We start from the raw sequence: 25,039 nt of genomic DNA, 5'->3' as shown, positions 1-25,039 counted from the left end.
GTTACAGTAAATATATTTTCACTGACTCTTTAATAATTTCTACCAGTTATTAATTGGTTGTGTCCCCAGGTTGGGCGCTAACCACTTTCTAGCTATTATCTCATTTAATCTTCACAAAAGCTCTGTAAAGTAGGTAGTATGATTATTCTCTTAGATGAGGGAAGAAAGCTCAGAGAGGTAATCTAACTTGCCCAAAGTCACACAGCAACTGAGTGATGGAGTTGGGATTGGAACCCAGGCTTCTCTGACCCCACAACTCAAGCTCTTAGCCCCTGGTCTCTGTACATCAAACTCCAGCAGAGACAGATACAAAGGGAAGACTCGAGAGGGGTGGCCAGGAACCACTAAAGACAAGTTGGTTTCTGTGAGGCCAGGGGACCATTCTCAGAGCAGAGCTTCCTGCCGGCCCATGTGTCTTGTTCGGCCGTTGTGCTCTCTCTTCCCCTCTGCTGGTCGGCTGGTCATCTCAATGGGAGACACACCGTCTCTGGGGAAGTGAGGCCTGTCTTATTCCAACACTGTCATCTGAGAAGGGACAATGCAAGGCAAACACCAGCCAGAGCTGTGGCTGAGGCCAGCCTTTGGCAACCTGAGGATCTCCATGCTGCCGCCTCCACTCCGCACCCCCTACCAACACACACACAGCAAGCAGTGGCTGGCGGCTCCTGATTTGTTCACCAGGCTCAGACAGACGCTAAGCAGGCAGCCTGCCAGGACAGGCGCCACGGGCACCCTGCCAAGGACAAAGGGGCTTCCCGAGAGCTCACCTTGAATGAGATTTCATACTGCTCCCCTCCCCATATCTCCAAGCCTGGGTCGTACCCGCCCAGCTCCCAGAACCACTTCCGATCCACGGCGAACAGTCCGCCGGCCATCACAGGAGACCTGCGGGAAGAAGAACCTGGTGTGAAGACGCGGACGTCTTGGCCGTGTGCTCCTTGGGTATCCTGCTCTAGGGCACTGCTGTTCTCCCAGGGGTGATGCTCCCCGCTACTCTGTGAACACAGCCCACTTGTCCAGCAGGGAATCCAAAGCCCTTCTGAGTGAGGCCCCTGGCTTTCTTCCTTCTTGCCTATACTTCTTCATAAATGCTACATTTTAACCAATGGACCCAAAAATCCTTTACGTGGTTAACACCTAAGAATACTTGTGAAATGAAATCATAGTGCTTTTTCCCTGTGGGCCTTGTAGCTGTACCATATATATATGCATATCTATATCTAATCTCTAGTCTTCCCATTGATTAAATGATCTGAATCAGGTCTTTCCAAGCCTGTCTAGGCTGTAGAATGTCTTAGAGAGATGAAAACACATACAGCTTCCTGGGCCCAACCCCAGACCTACAAAACAGTCTCTGGGGGAATGGAGCTTAGGAGTCTGTGTTTTTGGGTAAGATTGTTTGATGATTCTCACTCTGTAATCCCAGCATAGATATTTTTTTTCTGCTGAGAGTTTATGGAAGAAGCCACAGTCACTGTTCTTTCAGTTAAACTGGGATAAGATTACCTCTGCTCATTCATTCTCTCATTCGTTTCTTCATCGAGTACCAGCTGAGAAGCAGATGCTGGAAGAATTTGGAGGTAAATCAGGGTCAGACAGAATCTTCAGGGGATGCCAGCATGGCAGGGCAGCCACCTCAGGAGAGGAGGACCCAGAAGACAGGTGGGGTGTAACAAGGGCCTCTGGGAGGCGCAGCCAGCGCTACGGGAAAGGAGGGAGCGTCTGCCTCCAGGTTTTCGGGGTGAGGAGGGAAGCTGGGGCAAGAGTCAAGGAAGGATGCTCAGAGGGTGGCATTCGAGGTGGCTAGGAACAAAGTGGGAGCTTGGGGGAGGGGAAGGCACCCAGGAGAAAGCACGAGCTCGGGGGCAGAGATGATCAAGCGGTGGGTGTGGCTTGCCCAAGTTCCCCACAGCGCCTCCCGTGGGGCCAGCACCTGGGAGGGGCCACCAGTGTTTTTTGTGCGAAAAGCTGAGTGGCTGTGGCCTTGTCTGACTCCCCTGGAAAACTCCAAACCCTCCAAGGAAAACCATTCTAGCAGCAACCTCCACGGCCCCTCCTGGCTTGGGGAACTGCACGCTCAGGGGAAGTGGACTGACTTGGAAAGAGGTGAGTTAACCCACACGCCTTGCGAGGCTTCCTGCAGTAGATGGGCCCTGATAGCACAGGAGGGGACCCTTTTAGAAAGGACTCCCTTGATCACTGACCGAGGCCTTGAATCTGCCAGGCGCTGTACTGAGCTAAATTACTACCAAAATGAATTTACTCCTCACATTGACCTCATGAGCCCGGATCAGAAACGGGGAAATCCTCACTGCAACCTCAGCTCTCCCCAAACCTGTGGTGGGGTCTGGGGTGAAGATTTTAGCCCCGGAACCCTGTGCTGCTGAGTATGGGAGCCACTGGCCACATGCAGCTTACTGACACTTGCATTGTGGCTGGTCTGAACTGAGAGGTGCTGGCAGTGTGGATTTCCCAGACTTAATGTGAAGAAAAGAACAGAAAAGATCTCATTCATAATTTGAAAGCGTTGGTCACATGTTAAAATGAGAATATTCTAGATATACTGGGTTAAATGAAATACATTACTAAAATGAATTTTATCTGCTTCCCTTTACCTTTTTTTAACGTGGCTATGAGGACATTCAGAAGTACATACGTGAGTTGCACGAGACTTCTATAGGACAGTGCTGATTTAACCTCTTTGAGCTGGTTTCCCCATCTACACAGGGACGTAGAGCTACACCTGCTAGCTCACGCTGCTAGTACAGTTTTGAAAGTAACCAGTACTATAGGAAAGTAAGGTGTTAGTAGTATCAACTTTCTTCTGTCTTATGAAGGTTGTAGGGTTTCCGGTTTTTCTGGCCGGAGCCGTGATGCTTGGAGGGCCAGAGAGTGCTTCTGGCTCGGTGCTTCAAGGTAAATCAAACCTAAGACTTTGCACAAAAACATCAGCCTGAGTGGAAGCCAGCGGCAGGGGACGTGGTAGGATAGGTAGGATATTAGGTGTAAGGCATTTTGGATGCTTGAGGCTTCACCTCCAGAGGGAGGCCTCTCCTCTAGGCTGGTCTGTTTTCTGCTGTGTTCAACAGTAATAATAACAACAATTCTGAGCATCTAGTGTGTGCCACTCACCTCACCATCACCAGCTCTCACAAAGCCCTATTACTAGCCCTCTTATCACATGGAGAAATTGGAAATTCAGAAATGCTGTATGCTCTGCTCCAGGGCATGTAGTTAGTAAGTGGATGAGCTGCCACCAAAGCCTGTGTCTTTCAAATATCATGACACGGCTCTGTGCCTGCAGCGTGCCCACTTGCTGAGCACCATGGGGAGGTGTGCAGACAATGACCAGGATTTCTCAGTGGCCTGTTCCTGGGGTTTTGTCTGAGTGCAACACAGAAGAGAGACTTCTGGAAGGAACTGGAGGGTACAAAGGATGGAGAGTCCCTCGGGAAGCATCTGGGCCAGTGGCTCTCAAACTTGGCCATATGTCAGCATCATCTGGGAACTGGCGCCTGAATTCCCCACCCTGAGACTCCAGTGTAACTGGACTCAGGGGCAGCCTGGGTGGTTCTTCTTCTTTTTAAAAAATTTTTATTGGGGTACAGTTGGTTTACAATGTTGTGTTAGTTTCAGGTGTACAACAGAGTGAATCTGTTATACTTCTACTTATTCTTTGTTTTAAATAAACTCCCCAGATGATGGCAACATGCAGCCACGGTTGACAGTCCCTGCTCTAGGGCTGGGCCAACCCCTTTAATATCCAGATGAGGAGACTGAGACTGCAGACAAAACTAGCTGGGCCTCTGCTTCTAACCAGCTGCACGACCTGCACCCACTCCTCCCTCATCCTGCAACGAGGAGACTGAATGGGCCAAGACCCACCATTACGTACCTTTCAAATCTAGGGCCTATGAGTTGGCTTATGGCAAAGATTCAAACCATAAAAGGGGGTTCTGGTTACCCTAAAAATTCCATTTTCTGGAGCAGCCTGCCTAACCTCAGCCTCTGCTATGTGTCACCTTGGGCAAGTGTCGTTTCTTCTCTGAACCACAGGATCCCCATCAGTCAAGTGGAGAGAGTTCCACCAACACTCAAGGGCATGTTGTGAGAATCAAGCACAGTCATGTCAGCTGGAACTGCTTTGCCATGTCAGGCCAAATGTTACTTACTCCTGTTATTAGCATTCTTCTCCCAAGAATTCAGGACAACTGGGGGCTGACTCTGGGCCATACTGGGGTAGGACCTGGCTGCACGATGTGGTGTTGGCTAGACCATATCTGTGGCCTAAGAAGGGCTCTAATAGTAGTGTTTGACCATGTTTAGGATACAGGAGGTCAGGACCAGAGCACAAACGTCTGGCCTGCTGAGGAAGCACGGGGGATCCACTCACACCCTCCACTCTCAGCTCATGCTACTCTCTTGCCCCGGTCACCTTCCATTTCCTCAAGCAAGCCCACCTCTTCCTACCTCTGAGCCTTCCCTGGGGCTCACAGCATTAGGGGCCCCCCAGAAACCCTGGGTGAACTGCGCCCATGAAGATGGCTGAGCCGCCAACAGCCCCACTTTCTCAGATGGGGAGGGTGAGGCAGAGCGGCTGGACTTCACTGGGGCTAAGCCGCGGTTAGGCAGGGGTGGTAGACAGAATAATGGCCTCCCAAAGAAGCCAGTGTCCTAATTCCCGGGACCTGTGACTCTGCTGCCTTACACAGCAAAGGGCCTTTGCAAGGGTAACTAAGTGAAGGATCTTGAGATGGGGAGATTATCCTGGGTTACCTGGATAGGTCCAATGTAATCACAAGGGTCCTTATAAGTGAAGAAAGAGGCAGGGGGGTCAGAGTCAGAGAAGGAGACATGATGATGGAAGCAAGAGACTGAGAGAGGGAAGGGGGAGGGAGGTGCAGGGGGAGACAAGGAGAGGGAGGAGGGGAAGACTGGAAGATGTTATGTTGCTGGCTTTGAAGATGGAGGGAGCCATGAGGCAAAGAATGTGAGCAGCCTCTAGAAGATGGATAAGGAAAGGAAATGGATCCCTTCCTGGGGCACCGGGAGGAAATGCAGCACTGCCAACACTAAATCAGTCAGACCCTTTCAGACTTCTGACCTCCAGAACTTTAAGAGAATAAAGCTGTGTCGTTTTATTTTATCTATTTATTTATTGGCTGCGCCACATGGCATCTTAGTTCCCTGCCCAGGGATTGAGCCCGCGCCCCCTGTAGTGGAAGCGCGCAGCTCCAACCCCTGGACCACCAGGGAAGTCCCTGTGTTGTTTTGTTTTGTTTTTTTGCAGTACGCGAGCCTCTCACTGTTGTGGCCTCTCCCGTTGCGGAGCACAGGCTCCGGACGCGCAGGCTCAGCGGCACAGCCGCTCCACAGCACGAACCCGTGTCCCCTGCATCGGCAGGCAGACTCTCAACCACTGCACCACCAGGGAAGCCCCCCTGTGTTGTTTTAATAAGCCAGTAAGCTTGTGGTAATTTATTACTGCAGCGACAATTAGGAAACTAATCAGGAAACCAATACAGCTGGAGAGGCTGGACTTTGGCTTTGTACCCAGAGGTCTTTCCACACCTCTGGCAGGAGAGCTGGAGTGGCTCACGTGACAGCTGCAGGGATGGCGAGCCCACTGTGGGAGGAAAGACCCTTCTGGAGCTTGGGGTACCAGAGGGGCACTGGGCTCTGTTTCTGGCTTAGCCACTAGCCCACTGTGTCCCCAGGGAAGCCCCTCCCTGTCCTGGAGCCCAAGTCTCCTTATCTGCAAGGGGTTGGAGTCCGTTACCTGTAGGCTCCCACTAGCTCTGCCATTCCAGGATGCTACGGGTCCGGTCCACACACCCGCACCCCACACTTCCACCGTGGGACAAGCTATTTCCCTGATACTTCCAAGAGGGTGTAACTGATGGATGGGAAAGTCGGCTCCAGAGGCAGACAGGCCTGCAAGGCACTGAGCCTTTGCCGCTTCACAGCTGTGTGACCTGGACAGGCTGCTTAACCTCTTGGAGCCTTGGTGTCCCCATTTGGAAAACACGGATCATAATTTTTACTACATATGCTGTTGGAGGTTAAATAAGATCACCGCGTAGTGTGCTCGGCACTGCGCCTGGCACTTAGAAAGTATGCAATAAATGGTAGTGACAATGACAACGACAATGGTGATGATTACAACTGGGTGCTAGGCTTGCCACCCCGGGCTGGCAGTCCTCGGGGTGGGCAAGGAAGAGGTGATCAACTTGGTGGTCCGTGAGCCAAGGCTCTGTGACGAGCTGGGAGGGACTGTGCTTCTGTTGGGGACGTCTGTCCTGGCTCCCCTGCACTGGACTTTTGGGGGAGGTGGCAATCCTGAGTTGTGTGTGTTGAGGAGGGCTCCCTGGGGTCAGCCACTGGGACCGGCCTGGGTCACTTGTACTTACTCAAATGGGTCGCTGGGGTCAGCTTTCTGCAGTTCTGGAGGGATCGGGATCCGCTTATAGTACATCTCCCAGTCAAAGGCGCCCCGCATGGCATCCCCCGCCTGCGTCTCATACCGGAAGTCGTCGTGGTCAATCACATCGATCATTGGGCACACAATGGTCTTGCGGTTCTGAGCAATGCGGTCTGAAGAAGCCAAGAGATGCCCATTAAGGAGGCCGGATGGGAGAGCAGCTACATGCATGACCCTGCTCTGCAACTTATTCACATTTTTAACATGTTTCCTGGGTGATTTCTCTGAACACTCGAGTTTGAGAATCTGTGAGGAAGAAAGTGCACAGGCTTTAAGCAAGATGGACCAGGGCTCCCAGCCCATCCTGCCGTCCACGAGAGGGCCCTGGGCCAGCTACATGAATGACATCTCAGCCTCAGCATTCTCCTCTGTGAAATGGGGAGAAGAGGGTCTGGTTGCAGGAGTACTGGATACAGTAATGCTTGAAGGTGTTGAGCACAGGTGTCTGTCATGCTCAGCATTGCTATGGAAAGAGATTGACTTCCTTCTGGGAGGGTCCCTGTTCTGGCCCTCCCCATTCCTAGTCCTAAACTTGACCTGTGGCTCAGCAGCCAGCACTCCAGCACTTGCCCCTCATGGCAGACTGCCTTTCCCTGAAGCTCCCCAACACCTCGTAGCTGCCATCAGAGAACAAATGGTCCTTGCAAGAGAGTCCAGCTCACATTTTCCAACAGTCAGAACTACTGAAGAGGGATCAGGCTATCCCATGAGCTCCTCAGGACTGGAGGTGTGCAAGCAGGGCCTGGTGGACCTCTGCCCTGCAGGAATGCTGCAGGCAAGGTGACTCAAGATAGCAAACGGGGGTCTTAACCTAGATGGCTCTATGTCCCTTTCAAGCCAGGGAGAAGCTGATTGTATAAAATTCACTCTCTGCCCTTCAGTGCGCTTCCTGCCAAGAAGCCCTGACTACAGCCAGGAGGTGCCACTGATTGGGGCAGATGATCTGCCATGAGGGGCAAGTGGGCTGTGCTTGGGCCAGGAGTCAAGTCCAAGTCTTGGAATGGGGAGCGTGGTAGGGCCAGGGTAGGCTGGCAGCTGCCTAGGGCCCAGGCTTCATCAAGCTATAGCAGATTTTTCTTGCAGGAGAGAAAGCAAAGAAAAGTTTTGCCTTTTGCTAAACTGCAAGACACGATCCATAGGTGGGTCATGAAACTGTGTGTGTGTGTGTGTTTGTAGTGAAGCAAAAAAGAATGTCAGGGTGCATTCTAGGTGATGAGGGAAAGTAGTTTTGGGAAATATTTCAGTCATACTGCATCAGTGTGTACATTTGTGTACTGGATTGACATGTCTAATGTATTTCTGTGGCACATGGTCAAAAAACTGAGAAATGGTGCTTTTGTTGCTGTGTCCCCAAGTGTAGATCTGGGGCCACCAGTGCCAGAAGCACCGAGGGTGTGTTTAAAAACCCCCCTAGGGCTTGGGGTGGAGCCTGGATCTGCCTTGTGGACATGTTCCCTAGGGATTAAGGAAGCAGAAGAATCTTCCCAGGGAAAGATCTAGAAAAGGGCCACCCTTCCTGATAATTCATGGCCACATGAGGGACTTCCCTTCCAGAGAGGGTGTGTGTTGAGGACACAGTGCTCTGCTGGATGCTGGCTGATTGGGGGAGGTGTAAGGTCAAGGCGGTGGCATCAGAGGTAGCATTCCACGGTGCTGTACTCACCTGAAGACACAATGTCCAGGTGCAAACCCTGGTTTTGTCATCTATGAACAGTATAACCTTGGAAAAGGTTATCTGATGTCTCTGAACCTCTGTTTCCTGGCCAACAAAGTGGAGGAAGACAGCACCTACTTCCTGGGATCTCTGTGAAGGCCAAGTGGGACGATGGGGCCAAGATGCTTAGCCTAGCCTCGAGCACGTGACGAGCCCTCTGCTGACATTCTTTGTGCCCAGGATCGCTGAAAGTAGCTCAGAAGCAGGAGCTGGAAGGGTGAGTATCCCCCTCATTCTCTCTGCCCTTCAGTCTTCTCATTTGCAATATGTGGATAATAAGGCCTGCCCTGTCCGCTTTACCAGTCACATTCAAATGTGGGCTGTGATCAAAAAAAGATAAGGGACTAGCAGAGGCATGATGATGACGACGACGACGACGATGATAATGATGATGGTGGTGATAGAGATGAAGAAAATGATGAACAACAGTGGCTTTCCTTTCAGGGGAGCTGAATCCCTTTCAGGCTCAGAAATGCCTACTCTCCAAAGAAGGCAGAGTGAACTGTGCATGTTCATGGTTTCAGAGACAAAAGCTATGATGGGCTTGGTCAGCTGTTCATATTAGCAGGGATAGACTTTTACATCTACACCAGTGGTTCACATTTCTATTGGAAAAAGGGAAAAAGAAGAGGAAGAATGCTTCTTCCATGTATGGTTGCAGATTATGAAAATTACCCTCATATATTTCCATAGAAACAGAGTTAAGGCTGTTAACACAAGGCTTAAGGCTTGTTAACCGCAAGCTCAGCTTCGTGTTCTACCACTTCAGTCTCTTTATGAGTCACTGAATGACCCCCCCCAAAACGCGATGTTCCTTCAAGACTATAAATTAGATGATTTATTATTTTTTAAAATTAAAAACAAATATTTTATTTATTTGGCTGCAGTGGGTCTTAGTTGCGGCACGCAGGATCTTTCCTCGCGGCGTGCAGGATCTTTTGTCATGGCGCATGGGCTTCTCTAGTTGCAGCACATGGATTCAGTAGTTGTGGCACGTGGGCTCTCTAGTTGTGACACGTGGGCTTAGTTGCCCCATGGCAGGAGGGATCCTAGTTCCTGAACCAGGGATCAAACCCTCGTACCCTGCATTAGGAAGGCAGATTCTTAACCACTGGACCACCAGGGAAGCCCCAATTAGGTGATTTACAGTGAAGCCTTTTCTCTTTTTTGTTCTCTTTCAGTCATGAGAGGCAGATGTAGATCTCTTGGTTTAATTAGGTAAACAGTTTACCAGAAGATCTGGGTTATATCCTTTTCCTAACCCAGTGGGATCCTGGACCCTTGGGGTCAGAAGCATATCATCTGATAGTAATTAGAGTTTCATGCTGATCTGTGTTAGGAAACAAACTTGCTGGGTTACCCCATTAAACCGTGTGGGTTTTGCTTTCTGTCCTCACTTCTGAATGGGGGCCTAACCAGTGCTCCCCGAAGTGTAGTCCCTGAACCAGCAGCACTGGCACCACCTGGAGGCTGTTAGGAATGCAGTTTCTAAGGCCCCGGCCCAGACCTCCTGAACCAACCACTGTGGAGCAGGGCTCAGCACTCTGTGTGTTAACAAGTCTTCTGGGTGATTCTGATACACACTCAAGTTTGCCCTAAACTCGAGTCCTCTTTGCTCCCTATGCTTTCTGTTACGGAGAGCATACCCATCCATTTTTGAGGCGTTCACTTTTCTCTCTGGATTGACAGATCTTCCCCAATCTGCCTCCATCTCTGTCCCTCACCTGACTCCCAGCCCCAGTAGGACATTGCCTCTTCAGCGTCCACCTGTCAGCAGCAGCTCAATGCCTTCCTCAAAGCTCAGAGCCTAGGGATTCAGACCTGGTTCTTCAACCCGCCCTGAGGCACCTCAGTGCCCAGCAGCCAGGCCTCGTGTCTCCCTTCTGTCCACAAGCCTATGTGGACGACTCCTAGATCACGCTGCCCTCTGTCTGGAGCCCTTACCTGAGAGCTGTCAGAAACTCTCCAAAGAGGAAATGAATTTAGGGAGGCAGTGTGGAATCCTGAAAGAAGATATACTTTGGAACCAGAGAGATGGTGACTTTGACACTTATTGCCCAAGGGATCAAGTGAGTCACTCAAAATCTCTGAACTTCAGTCTCTTCTATTATAAAAAGGGGAGACTTTCGACCTGGCATGGTATTGTGAGGGCTGAAAATAAAGCTTACAACGTTCCCTGCTCACAGCAGCAGTGCAGTGAATGATAACTGTTCTAAGTTGGTATGATGGTGTTCCCTACAATTTGGCTCTTAGCAGTAGGCAGCCTTGGCTTGCTTTCCAATAACACCTGAAGTAACCTGGGAGAAGCAATCATGTCACTAGACACTAATGTGGTTTATGACTTTGGGCAAGTCACTTCCCCTCCCCGAGTCTCAGCTTCCTCCTCTGTAAAATGAAGGGACAGAACTTTTAAGGTTGCTCTGAGCACTCCTGAGGGCCTGATACCCTCGTGGCACCTGGCATTGTGCTGGGTGCATCTCAAGCAGGCAAGGGAAGCCTTGTAGCATAGATGACTCCCTGCAGAAAGCACGACTGGAGGCCAGTGGCTCACTCCAGGTCGCCTACCTCACCTTGCAAGCCTCCCTTACCAAGCAAGGGGGGGAGCCAGTTGACATTGGCTTCACAATGTGAGTCCAAGAATGTGATGACATCCCCAGTTGCTGCTGAGGCCCCCAGCATCCGGGTCCTTATCAGCCCTTCCCGTTTCTTGGTTCGGAGAATCCTCACGCTGGGAAAAAGGGCCATGTAGTCTTCAAGTGGCTTCTTCAGGTGCTCTGTGAGGGAGAGAGAAGAGGACAGATGGATAGATGGGTGAGTAATCATCCTTGTGACCCCTTCCTTACATGTGCACTGCACTTTACAGTTTAGATAGAGCTTTCCAGTGCACTGTCTCATTGGACCTTTCAGATAGGGTCAAGAAGGGCAGGAATAACCGCCTGTGTGTTGCAAAGGGGGAAACTGAAGTTTAAAGAGGTCCAGCGTTAGTGCCAGACCTGGAACACAGAGAGACCTTCTGTACGAGGGTGTTACCAGCTGTGGTTTATGTCTGGCTGGGACCCATTCCCTCATTTTCTAGCAACAGTACTCTGATTTTCTTTGGGAAACTGCCCCTCCCCTTCTCAGTCCTTCAGACTTGTGGGCTTGACTGCATCTCCAAGGGGGAGGAGCATGTGGCTTGGGCCTGACCAATCAGGGCATTCCATTTCCTTGGCCACAGTGACTGGTTCAGGGATGGACATGTGGCCTGAATTGGTCCAAACAATGAATCCTGAGAATTCTTTTTCAGAACTATTGAAAAATGAGGCCCTTTTTTCTTACTAGAGCTGCTAGGTTGGTTGGCCCTAAGTCTGGAGTTGCTTGTGACATCTTTAGCAAAATAAGGTGATGAGAGGTGGTGGGAAGATCTGCTGAGACTGAAGTCAACATGTAAAAAGAGAGTGAAAACATGGAGACAGACATTATCCTGATAACATTTTGATTCTCCAGATCCCCCTATGCCTGAAACAGAGGGACTCACAGACGTTCTTATTACACATAACAACCAATTCCTCTTTTTGCTTATTCTAATGTAGGCTGGCTTCTGGCCCATGCCTGGAAAAGCTGTTATAAATAAATCTCAAAGACAGTCTCTTTCTACTAAAAGTGCCAGCCTTAACGTTAGTGTCTCTTGATTTTAATCAGGGTTACGGCCCTTTATGAAAACTCTAGTATGGCTACAAAAAAACCCTATAGTTTATATCCTACTTAATGGTGAAATATTGAATGTTTTTCTCCTAAGAGCAGGAGAAAGGCTGTCCACTTTCTCTCCACTTTAGTACTGTTCTAGAATTCCTAGCCAGTGCAACTGGTAAGACAAGGAAATAAAAGGCATAAAGATTGGAAAGAAAAAGGTAGCGGCTTTTTTTTTTTTTTTTTTTTTTTTTTTTTTGCGGTACGCGGGCCTCTCACTGTTGTGGCCTTCCCCGCTGCGGAGCACAGGCTCCGGACGCGCAGGCTCAGCGGCCATGGCTCACGGGCCCAGCCGCTCCGCGGCATGTGGGATCTTCCCGGACCGGGGCACAAACCCTCGTTCCCTGCATCGGCAGGCGGACTCTCAACCACTGGGCCACCAGGGAAGTCCCTGTAGCAGCATTTTTAATTGTAGATGACATGATTGTTTACACAGAAAATCTTAAGAAATCTACAAAGAAACTAGAACAGGAAAACTTTGCAAGATTTCAGGATACAGATCAGCATTTAAAAATCAACTGTATTTCTATAGACTAGCAAATAAGAAAGCTATTTGAAAATGCAATTAAAATGGTAAAAATACCATTTACAATTTAACAAAGTGAGTACAAAATATATACTGAAAACTACAAAACACTGTTGAAAGAAATGAACAACCAAAATAAGCAGTAAGATAGTCCATGTTCATGGATCAGATGACTTAATGTTGTTAAGATGGCAATACCTCCTACATTGATATACAGATTCAGTGTGATCAAAAAATCACAGATGGCTTCGTTGCAGAAATTGACAATTGACAAGGTGATCCTCAACTTTATGGAAATGCAAAGGATCAAGGAATCCAGGACAGCTAAAAAGTGCTTTTCTGTTTTTGCTTCTCTCTGAAATATTTGGGTTCTTTTTTTTACTTAATTAATTTATGGCTGCATTGGGTCTTTGTTGCTGCGTGTGGGCTTTCTCTAGTTGCAGCGAGTGGGGGCCGCTCTTCATGTGGTGTGTGGGCTTCTTGCTGTGGTGGCTTCTCTTGTTGCAGAGCACAGGCTCTAGGCGCACAGGCTCCAGTAGTTGTGGCACATGGGCTTAGTTGCTCAGAGGCATGTGGGATCTTCCCGGACTGGGGATCGAACCCGTGTCCCTGCATTGTCAGGCAGATTCTTAACCACTGCGCCACCAGGGAAGTCCCTAAAAACTGTTTTGATTACTTATACATGAACGTTCATAGGAACAGTATTCACAATAGCCAAATGGTGAAAATAACCCAAATTTCCATCACCTCATAAATAGATAAACAAAGATGGAATATATCCATACAATGGGATATTACTCAGCCAAAAAAGAAATGAAGTACTGATACATGCCACAATGTGGATGAACCTAGAAATCATCATATTAAGTAAAGGAGGCCAGACACAAAAGGTCACATGTTATATCGTTCCATGTGTATGAAATTCCAGAGCACGTAAATCCAGAGACAGAAAGGAGATCAGCGATTACCATGAACTGGGGTGGAGGGGAATAGGGAGTGAGTACTTAATAAGTACGGGGTTTCCTTTTGGGGTGGTAAAGATATTTTGAAACTAGATAGAGGTGATGGTTGCACAACGTTATGAATGTACTAAATGCCAATGAATCGTATACTTTAACATCGCATCGTATATTTTAACATGGTTAACTTTATGTTATGTGAATTTTACCTCAATGTAAAAAAATGGGTAAAGGACATGAATAGGCACTTCTTGAAAGAAGGTATATGAATGGCCAATAAACTCATGAAAAGATGCTCAACATCATTAGTCACCAGGGAAATATAAATCAAAATCATAACGAGATACTACTTCACATTCACTAGGATGGCTATAATGAAAAAGTAAGATAATAAGTGTTGACAAGGATGTGGAGAAAAAAGAATTCTCATACACTGTTGGTGGGAATGTAAAATGGTGCAGCCACTTTGGAAAACAGTCTGGCAGTTCCATAAATAGTTGAACACAGTTACCATACAATCCAGCAATTCTACTTCTAGGTGTATATCCAAGAGAAATGAAAATATACGTCCACATGAAAACATGTACACTCATGTTCATAGCAGCAATTTTCATAATATCCCCAAATTGAAAATCAAATCATCCAAATACACATCAACAGATGAATGGATAAATAAAATGTAGTATATCCATACAGCGGAAGTACTATTCAGCAATGAAAAACAATGAGCTTTTGCAATAATATGAATGAGGCTGCTGGGTTAAAGAAGTCAGACAGTTCTGCTCTGAATTCACTCCATCAGGAGTTAGAGCTGGAAGGGCCCTCCTAATTCAGTGGCTGTGGCTGAATCACCTGGTGAGCTGGCTGCAAATACAGCTGCTTGGGCATCCTCTCAGGCGACTGTGATTTGGTAAATTGAAGGAAGCATCAGCATCTTTGGTTTTACTTGACCCACAGGTAATTCTGATGTACAGCTAGACCTGGAAAGCACTGGAGTAGTTCAGTCTCTTCATTTTATAGACAGAAAGCTCAAGTCCAGAGAAGGGAAGGTGCAACAAATAACAGTAGAGCCAGAGCCCCTTGACTGCCTGATCCAGAACCCAGTGAACCTTTTATTTTTCTAACCTGTATAGAAATGAACCATTTTCACTGGTAAGGCAGATTATGACTTGCAAAGGAGCTTCACATATTTTATCTCCCTTGATTCATAAAATCATACTCTGCATTACAGTTCTCCCCATTTGACAGATGAGAAAACTGATGCTCAAAGAAGCTAAGAAACTTGCCCAAGGTCATACAGCCAGTAAGTTGCTGGGTTCTCTGTAGAAACATGAGGCTTTCCCCTCTCTAGTTGTGTTTTCCCTATCTCTCATAATCATATACTATTGGCACAATTTTTGCCACTTCTGCCTACCTCACTACAATTTACTTAAGATTTTCTTTTTTAAATCAACTCACTTAAAAAAATATATTTATTTATTTATTTTGGCTGCACTGGGTCTTAGTTGTGGCATGAGGGATCTTTAGTTGTGGCATGTGGACTCTTAGTTGCAGTATGCATGTAGGATCTAGTTCCCCAACCTGGGATTGAACCGGGCCCCCTGCATTGGAGTGCGGAGTCTTACTCACTGGACCACCAGGCAAGTCCCAGCTCACTTTTTTTCAATTAAAAATTTATTTTAAAAGGAAGCGTTAAAAACTATAAATGGAAAATCGGTACCATTTGTGATAAAGAGCTAATAAATTAAAAAACCCAAACAAATAAGAATAAAGCGATGTTGCTAGATTTTAGCCAGATCTTCCTGCCTCCCTCTTTGTCAAGAAGGGAGATATGGGCAACCAGCTGAGACTTTCCATCTGAGGTAATCAGAGGAAATGAAAGAGAGCTGAAAAGAGGAAGCATTCTCTCCCCATGAGTCAATGTTACTTAATGCAAAGTCTCTGGGCCACCTGAGATCATCTTAGGTACCGCTTAATCACTTTTGTGCTGGTGCACTTGGGGAAGCACTGCTCCAGACACTTGATTTAAAGTCTCCAGAAACTTAAAGAGTGGAGATGAGGTGTGTTTTGTGTTGTGTTGGCTGGCACCTTGCAAGTCGGAGCAATTAAAAGATATACAGAGGAAAGATTAACTCCATATACAACCTGAGGCTGGAAGGCTGAAAAATACTCCAGGTTGCCTCTTGCTTGCTTGCAAAGATTAATATGGCTTCTCCGGCCCTTTCCCACTTCTCTTTGGAACAGTGGCTCTGTAGAGAGCAGAAATCAATTTGCCCTAATTGAAGGACTAAATCGTTCCAAAATAGACTTTCTTGGGCAGTGAGACAAGATAGCAAGAGGCATGATCACGCTCCAGATAGGCTGCTGTTCGGGCAGGAACACTATCTTTAAAGAAAAGAAAAAAAAATCCACAGTCATTGTCTTGTGACGAGCGCTTCTTCTTGGCTGGGTTCAACTGGTAGGTCATTAACACGAGGATGAGATAATCTCCTATACCACACCACTACTCCCAACAGAGGGAGATATATGCCCCTGTCCGGCTCTAATCATTGAGGGCCCTGCTCGGGCAGAGCCCCATCGCTAAATCACCCCAAACGCAGATGGCCGCAGTCATTACAGATGGACCAATTAAGGCCTTTTGACAGCCTGTGGCAAAGTCGGCGCAATTATTTAGGGGCAATTATGCTCCTCCTGTCCTTATTAGAAAGAACATTTACACAAAATCAAGACTGTTGCCTTATTTTACCACGCTGTCTTCTTGGATGAGGGCAGTCCGTAAAGTCATAGAATTTTAGAGCTGGAAGGGGCTTTAGATGAAGATGATGACGGTTCTGATCATGACAATTACAGGGAACAATTCCTGAGGCCCTGCTCACACACGGAGCTCTCTACTGTATACACATAATCTCTGTTGCCTACACCACCACTACAAATGGGGTACTATGGCCCCCTTTTATACAAAAAGACACCATGAGGCTCAGAGCAGGTGGTGTCACCTGCCCAAGGAGCACAGTTCATAAATGATGGAGCCAAGGTCTAAAACCCATCCCTGCCTGACTGTAAGAGAGCACCAAATCCCATCTCTGCCTCACTTCCGTCAGACCCTCCATTCTACCCAGAGAGGGACGGCTAGGACCAGAAGTTAAATGTCTTGCCCAGAATCATACAGTGAGTCTGTGGCTCGGCAGTTTTCCACGCTGGGACTTCCCCCCACCTTCATAAGCCCTAGGGCAGGGATGGCAAACAGGCTTCATGGAAATGCCTGTGCTCACAGGTGTGTAATGGATAGCTAAAGCAATGTTAAGAAAGACTCTGAGGCTATACCTGGCTCAGCGTGCAAATGCCAGGGCTGAGGGATGTCTGCCCTGAAGCAGCAGGAAGGCAGCTGTCCTAATGCCGCAGACACATCATTCCCATTGCAGGGGTTGCTCTGATGGCACAGCAATACAGAATTGCTCTCGCCCTTATTATCCCTAATCTCAAGAGGAGCCAGAGCCATCCAATGGGGGCGGTGAGGCTGATCCTGAAGGGGAGCCCCCATCAGGGTAAGGCTCTACGCAGGTGTTCAAAGAGCACTTACCAGAGTGCTCACAGGTGGATTCTGGGTGCCCTGCCCACACCCCTTCAGCATTTTGTCCTCTGCCTGCCTGCCTCCCACCCGCCGGCACCTGCCGCTGCCTGGGGCTCGGCATCCACGTGGTAGACCTCGACTGAGGGCCGTCGTGTGTGTGCACAACCGCCCCGGCTCCCTCGCCCCTCAGGCGGGATAACCCCGAGCACGTGCTCTGTGCTGGCTCCCAGTGGGGTCACCGTGGCTGCCTGCCGTGGTGCCCGACATAGGCACCCTTCCTGGTTGTCTCCCCTTCCTCTTCTCACTTCCCCACTCTCTTGCTTCTGTTTCCTGAAATCTCCTCTCAGACTAACTCCTTGCACTCAAATCCTGTCTCAGGATCTGCTTCAGGAAACCCAAACCAAGACAGTGTCCAAGTGGCAGTCATGGGTTAGAGGATCTGCAAGGCTGAGGGTGTGATCCCTTGAAGGTGATGACTTTGGATCAGCAACACGATGATGTTTGGAACCGTTATTTCTGTAAATAACGGTCATCATGTGTTTAGTACGCTCCCTCCCAGGCATGAATCCAAGCACCCGACATGCATTTATGCATTGCATCTTCACAAACACTCCATGAGGCAGGTTGGTATCCCTTTTTTACTAATGAGGAAACTGGGGCACTGAGAGGATTAATAACTTTGCCCAGGTCTACACAGTAAGTGGCAGGTCTTGGATTTAAACTCAGGCAATCTGGCTCCAGAGTCTGTAGGCTTCTTTGTTAAACTTCTTTAAAAAAAATTAAGAATCATTTCACACATATTTTTTAAAAAGTAGAATAGAATAATGAAGCCCCAAGGATCCATCACTCAGCTTTGGGAACTGTCACTGCTGGCCTCTCCCGTTTCATCCCCGCCCCTGCCCACTGGATGATATTGGCACTGATGGACTTTGTGCCTGTAAGCATCGTGCCATTAGAGGGGGGAAGCCTGGGGGGTTAACATGGAAGGATATTACAGCTTCCTCTGGACTAGCTGTCCCTCTCCTAGGAACACGCCCAGTGAGTTATCCCAACGTTGGGCACCCAGTATCTTCTCAGGAAATTCTTGCTGATTATCTCATTGGACTCCCTGCAATCACCAATTCTGGGCAGGTATCATCAGTTCTGGTGTTACTGGAGAGGAAACTGAGGCTCAGGAAAGGGAAGGCCTTGCCTTAAGTCTCTCAACTACTGAGGTATGAGTGAGGACCAGAACCCAAGGCCTGTGCTTCCTTGGTCCTCCTTGTATATCCCACCTGAAAATGCACATACTTCCCCAGGAACTGCAGCCTCCCTGGTTCCTGTGTTTAATGGAGCCTTTCCTTCCTGTCTGCTCTGAAGGGCACTTAGGACTCGGAGGATGGTTCTCCCTGGTGGGCTGTGCACCAGGAGTTGCACTCAGAGGAGTTGCTGAGAGTTGAACTGTGTCCTCCCCAAAAGGTATGCTGAAGTCCTAGTGCCTAGGAATGTGGTCTTACTTGGAAATAGCATCTTTACAGCTGTAATCAGGTTGAGATGAGGTCATACTGATTTAGGGTGGGCCCTAATCCAATAGCTGGTATTCTTTATAAGAAGAAGAAATTTGGATGCACAAGGAGAAGCCACTGACCACAGAGGCAGAGACTGGAGTGATGCTTCTACACGCCAAGAAACACCAAGCATTGCTAGGGAGAGGCGAGGAGGGATCCTTTCCTAGAACCTGCAGAGAGAGCATGGCCCTGCCGACACCCTGATCTCAGACTTCTAGGCTCCAGGACTGTGAGGGATTAAACTTCTGTTGTTTTAATCCATTGGTCTGTGGTGCCTCGTTGCAGCAGCCTGAGGACGCTGAGACAGAAGAGAGGTTCTCATACACTGGCATTGAAACAGTGACACAGCAAGAACATGGCCCCGGTTCTGGCCACTGCTGTCTCTTGTCTGGACCACTGTGGTCTGTGGCCAACCAAAAGAGCCACGACTGCTGTCCCCGCATCCACTCTGTCTCTCTTCAGTCTGCACGCAGCAGTCCAGGGGGCCTCTTGGAAGAGAAGAGGACTGCACCGTGGCACCCTTCCGATCTCTTGCTTAAAACCTTTCCACGGTTTCCGTGGCTCTCGGAAGAAGGTCCAAAATCCTTCCCAAGGATGACAAGCTGCATATAGTGGGTCCTGCCCCCTCTTCAGCCTCATCTTGCCCTTCCCTTCCTTCCTGCCCACTCCATGTCATCTTCTTTCAGGCGTCCAAAGGCCCCATGATGACCCATCCCTTCTGCCTCAGCGTCTGTAACCAAGCCGGCCCTTCTACCTGGACTGCTGAGGTCTAAGCCTCTTCACATATCCCCCCAGTTAACTCCTGCTCAGCCTTCAGATCTTGGTTCACACCTCCGACTCCTCACTAAAGCCTTTCCTGACCTCCCAGACCACAGCAGGTCCCTAGGGCAAATGGCCACAGAAGCCTTGGACCTTGCCCTTCATGCCGCTCAGCTTGGATCACGGTTCCATACCCATGGACTGACTCAGTTTGCTTCCCTCCATTCTAGGCTGTAGGAGGGAGAGCTCTGTAACTGCTCTGCTTGCCAGTGTAGCCTTCGTGCCTAGTGGGGGGCCAGAGGCGTCTGCAATCCCCGCTGAATCCACATGCCTTCCTCCTCCATCGTTTCATTTGATTTGATTTGATGTGATTTCCCTGTGAAGGAAGCAGGTCACGGCTCATCATCCTCACTGCAAGATGAGGGAAGTCAAGTTCAGAAGACGTTTCTGGTCCAAGGTTACACAGCCAGCCAGGTAAGTGGTGAAGACAGGGCTCAAATCCAGTTCAGTCTGTTCAAGAATCTCTGCTCTACTGCTGTGTGTAATCAAATTAATTCCCAAGTAGAGTCCAGAGTCTGAGCCTTGCACAGACTCCTGCTGAGGGGCACCAAAAATAAAGGAGCTCTGTGTGTCTCCAGAGCTGGCAGGACACCAAGCATATGGGAGAGGGCCCCGTGGATGGGACCCCAAGGGAAGAGGAGGAGGGGGAAGGAGAGGGGAAGGAGAGAGAGGGGGAAGAAGGGGAGGGGGGAAGTAAGGAACAAGTCACAAACCAGACAAATCCCTGTTGGTTCTCTGGCCTCAGGGGTGTTGTCAATGGTGCAGAGTTCGCAGCGGGAAAGGCTGCCTTCCGCACGCCTGGGCTGGCTTCTGGGACTTCTAGGTGTTCTGGGTCTTGTCACATCTCAGCTCTGCTGGGCTTCTGGCTATTAAAGTGTCATAGCTCATCTGTTTCCAGGATTGATTTATTCACTTGTAAGTCTTAGTCACTGTATTCTAAGGCACTGCCAATCCATTTGGAGGTGGGCAGGGTTCACAACAGCAGGCAAAACCCTTTGTCCTATTTTGATACTCAGGTGCTTCTAGCCAAAGGACAGTTGTTAACATAACAACTTATCTTTATCATCCCTCTTATCTTTATCGTCACCGTCAGTGTCATGGTTTCTGCTGGGTGCTTACCGTGTGCCTAGGCCCAGTGTTAAGCACTGTTACCTACACACATTGTCTCGTTTCATTCTTACAACTCTCTAAGGCAGGCAGTGTGAACTATCTTAGACAAGGGGAAACTGAGGCCTAGAAAAGTTCTATGCCAATCTATGTTCAGACGGCTAGGAGGTAACAGCCAGGAATCAGACCAGGTGTTTCTGATGCCAAAGCGGGCATTATTAACCATGAAACTACACCACCCCTCGAAGTCCCTGGTCTCTCCATTCTGCCAGGTGGGTACCAGTTTCCAATCCCACAACCTCAACTCTATCTCCTACCCTTTGGGGTGTCCAGGGCTTTCACTTGCTTGGAAAACTTGCAGACAGGTTAAATATAAATAGCAGGAAAATTGAAAAGAGAGGTCAGGAAGGAAAGCTATGTTTGCACCAGGATGGGTTTTTGGCAGGGGAAACGTACAGGTATTTAGGCATCATTTATTGTTTGGGAAAGGAAAGCAGACGAGCCCTTCAGGAGAGACATCCTTTTTCTGGCCCAGAGTCCCAGGAGGAAAGGGGCCTCTGAATTCAGCTAGAAGGCCATTTACATTCTCCTTTGACACGGGTCCTCTTATAACACATTCTAAGGCATTAACAGACACTTTTGATGTGTGTTTTTGAAAAAACAACCATTTCTTTCTTTTTTCCCTTCCCTCTTCCCCTCCTCCCCCGCTTCTTGATAATAGCTTTATTGAGATATAATTCACATACCATACAATTTACCCATTTAAAAAGTATACAATTCACTATCAAGGACCCATTTCTTGCACTGCTGAAAGTAGCGAACCAACCATCCCTTAGTGAAGGTCTTTCTGCCAGGGAGAATTCAGTTCAATTTAATCAAGAAAGCATTTACTGCACTCCTGCTGTGTGTCAGGAACTCTGCCGGGCACATTCCTTTCTGTTGATCTAACAGGGTGGTTTTCAAAGTGTGATCCCCAGACCAGTTGCAACAGCATTATCTGGGAACTTATGAGAAATGCCAATTCTTAGGCCTCACTCCAGACCGACAGAATCAGAGGAGTGGGGCTGTCGATCTGGAATTTAATGAGCTCTCCAAGTGATTCTGAAGCGTGTAAACATTTGAGGGACACTGGTCCAACGTAATGCAGACGGTGACCTCAGAGAAATAAACCTAGGCAGTTGTGATCATACAGCTGCCCCCCGCACCTGAGGGTTCTGCATCTGGGGATGCAACCAACCACGGATTGAAAATCTTCAGAAAAAAAATCCAGAATGCTCCAAAAAGCAAAACTTGAATTTGCTGTGTCGTGGCAACTATTTACAATAGCATTACATCGTATTAGGTATTATAAGTAATCCAGAGACGACTTAAAGCGTTCGGATGAGCGTAGGTTATATGCAAGTACTACGCCATTTTATATAAGGGACTTGAGCATCCAGGGATTTTGGTATCTGTAAGGGCAGGGGGTGGTGGTGATGGTGCTCGAACCAATCTTCCCATGGATACTAAGGGATGACTGTTTTAGGATCTCTAAGTGATTCGAAACAGAATCCCATGTTTCCTGCTAGAATAACAGAAACACTAAAGCTCTCCAAGGAATCCAGAACAATTTCCTGACCCTATAGCAAAACTGCGAAGGGGATGGGTGTCCTCTCATCCTCCTCCTCAGACTCACAGTGGTCCCCACCTGGCCTGGACTCCCCTTCACCTCCCACCAGGACCCTCCTCTCACCTTCAAGTGAGAAAAGATCTGACAAACGAATGCACCTCCTGAGAGGCTCACAGCAAGGCTTCTCAAACCACAGCCCTAAGAATCCCTAGGGGAACTGGTTTTCACACACTTACCTGGGCAGCCTCGGAGATTCTGATTCCCTATGTCAGGGAACAGTGCCTTCAAATCTTTTGACTATGACCCATAAACAGAAGTACATTTTACATCATGAGCTGGTACACATATACATAACTGAAATACAAGGTGTGATGCACCCGGATATGTTTTTTCTATTCTATCCTCTTGTATTTCACTTTTGTTAAAAAGCTGGTCATGACCCCAGAAACTGATTTCATGACATTGCAATGAGTCTACTACACTGTGAAAAACCCTGACCTAGGGCACAGTCTGGAACCTACACCATTAGAAAAAGATGCCCCACTTGACCCTGAGGTCCTTGGCCATGGCCCCTGACCCGAGGCTAGTGCTCTTTGCACAACACCCCATTGTTGTTAATTGTTATTGTTATTGGGCTTCTGAGAATGTACAAAAATGTAGCCAGGGTCCAGTTCTATAAGCAAGATTGTAATTGCCCTGCTTACCTTGATAGGTCATTACTAGAATTCCTGTGTGTTGATTTGAGACCTCTGGAACACCACATGGGTAGAGAAGAAAGTCATCACTCCCAAATGGCCACTTTCCTTCTACCAGAAACTTCAGAGAGCATATTTTAGGTGTCTTTCCTTTCACCCTAAGAGCTGCCAGGAAGTTGTGCGTATGGGGGCTTTTGCATCTATGGGCCTATTGTCTCAAGCAGCTGGAAAAGATCAAGGATACAGCAGATTTAAGGGAACTGGGCCTAAACCCTTTACCAAAAGCCAACATAGCGCCAACATCTGGCTGACTCACCTTCTGATTCAGGGGTTTCAACCTTATCCTACTCAATGTCCCTTTATGTGACAGTTGTTCTGTATGGTCCCCTTTAATATCTTAAAATAAAATTCATAAATAATACAAGGTGCTTAACACCCAATTGGGGAAAATTCTATATAATGCCCCAACTGTGATATAAACAAGAAATAATAAAGTAACATGTTTTTCAATACGTAAATGCTTGGAATTGCTACAAGAAGATAAAGAAGTAGCCAAATACTTGTACTTACAGGTGTCATATACTGAACACATATTGGTTCACCTTACAGACCAGCACAGGTAAGTGGGTTGGCAACTCAGGTACCATGAGCAGCACTGCTGTTGATGTAATTTCCTAAAACACTGGATAACTCCTGGTGGCATGCCAACCCCCCCAAGCAAATCTTCCCTTGACATACATGTGTTCCTAGAAAAGTCAGCACCGTGGAGGGGAGAGAATTCACTTTGGGGAGGTGTGTGTGTAAGCTGTTCCGAGTGGTAGTGGGTAAGAGGGGAGGAGAAGTCGGGTGAAATGCATGTGGGCACGTTCCAGTAACAAAATGGATTTCTGGGGGGAACCTTTGGGAGGAGGAGAGGGGAACCAGTAGGCTGGGCGTTGTGTGGCGGGAAAAGTCAGAGCAAAACGCATACGTGATGTAAACCCCTCCTCTGCCGCTTCCATCAAGTGTTCAGTAAAGTCTAAAGCCCTCCAGTTTTGTGCACATGGACTCTTCCGGGTGCTCTCCATCCAGAGTGGAAACAGAGTGAGTCCCTGAGCAGAAGCCAGAAGCCAAGGAGGCAGCAGACTAGTACAAACTGTACTAGGCACCAGGGGCTGTCCCAGGTACTTGGCTGGCTCATCCCACACACATCTTTCACTGCCACCCTATGAGGGGTAACTCTATTTTACAGATGTAGAAACTGAGACTCAAGAAGGGTCTGTCACCGCCCATGATCACACAACTAGTGGTGGTTTCTCTGAATTCAAGCCCTAATGTGTCTCTTTTCACCATCCCTTACAATCAGTGGCCTCTTGGTCTGATGGCTTAGATTAACTTGTTAGGTTTACAGGCAAACCTCGTTTTATTGCATTTCACTTTACTGAGCTTCGCAGATACTGCGTGTTTTACAAAATTGAAGGTTTGTGGCAACTCTATGTCAAGCAAGTCTGTCGGCGCCGTTTTTCCAACAGCTCACTTCGTGTCTCTCTGTCACATTTTGGTAATTCTTGCAGTATTTCAAACTTTTTCATTTTTCATATTTTTTACTGTGATCTATGAACAGTGATGTTACTACTATGACTCACTGAAGGCTCAGATGACGGTTAGCATTTTTTAGCAATAACGTACTTTTGAAATTAAGGTATGTACATTGTTTTCTTTAGACACACTGCTATTGTACACCTATTAGATTGCAGTGTAGTGTAAATATAACTTTTACATGCACTGGGAAACCAAAAAAATTCATGTGTCTCACTTTTTTTTTTTAATTAATTAATTAATTTGTTTGTGGCTGTGTTGGGTCTTCGTTTCTGTGCGAGGGCTTTCTCTAGTTGTGGCAAGTGGGGGCCACTCTTCATCGCGGTGCGCGGGCCTCTCACTGTCGCAGCCTCTCTTGTTGTGGAGCACAGGCTCCAGACGCGCAGGCTCAGTAATTGTGGCTCACAGGCCCGGTTGCTCCGCGGCACGTGAGATCCTCCCAGACCAGGGCTCGAATCCGCGTCCGCTGCATTGGCAGGCAGATTCTCAACCACTGCGCCACCAGGGAAGCCCCCATGTGTCTCACTTCTGAACCTGTAGTACCTCTGAGATCTGCCTGTATTTCTCTGGCACTTTTCTGAGAATGAATGGGAATTTGACCTCCAACCTAGAGACAAACTGTACACCTTCCCCGAACAGTTGCTTTGAAACCATGAGCCCCTCTGTTCCTTGGTATCACGTTACCCCACTCCTCAGGGCACAGG

General features: G+C 48.1%; 1 protein-coding gene across 3 annotated transcripts in view; it reads right to left on the bottom strand.

The window, feature by feature from the left end:
• GALNT10 (polypeptide N-acetylgalactosaminyltransferase 10) overlaps positions 1–25,039 on the bottom strand; it is a 225,299-nt gene that overhangs the window by 28,603 nt on the left and 171,657 nt on the right. For all 3 annotated transcript variants that reach the window (XM_029216105.1, XM_029216104.1, XM_029216103.1), the window contains exons 5-7: positions 10,784–10,969; positions 6,411–6,594; positions 768–885 (exon numbers count right to left, since the gene is read on the bottom strand). In XM_029216105.1, the coding sequence (XP_029071938.1) occupies positions 768–885; positions 6,411–6,594; positions 10,784–10,969 (488 nt within the window). The remainder of the gene's footprint in view (positions 1–767; positions 886–6,410; positions 6,595–10,783; positions 10,970–25,039) is intronic.

This window comes from Monodon monoceros, unplaced genomic scaffold (assembly GCF_005190385.1).
Source record: "Monodon monoceros isolate NGI ecotype Baffin Bay Population unplaced genomic scaffold, NGI_Narwhal_1 Super_Scaffold_12, whole genome shotgun sequence".
Lineage (NCBI taxonomy): Eukaryota > Metazoa > Chordata > Mammalia > Artiodactyla > Monodontidae > Monodon > Monodon monoceros.
Note: the sequence above shows the minus strand (reverse complement) of the source record. Positions and strands in the feature narration are given on the sequence as shown.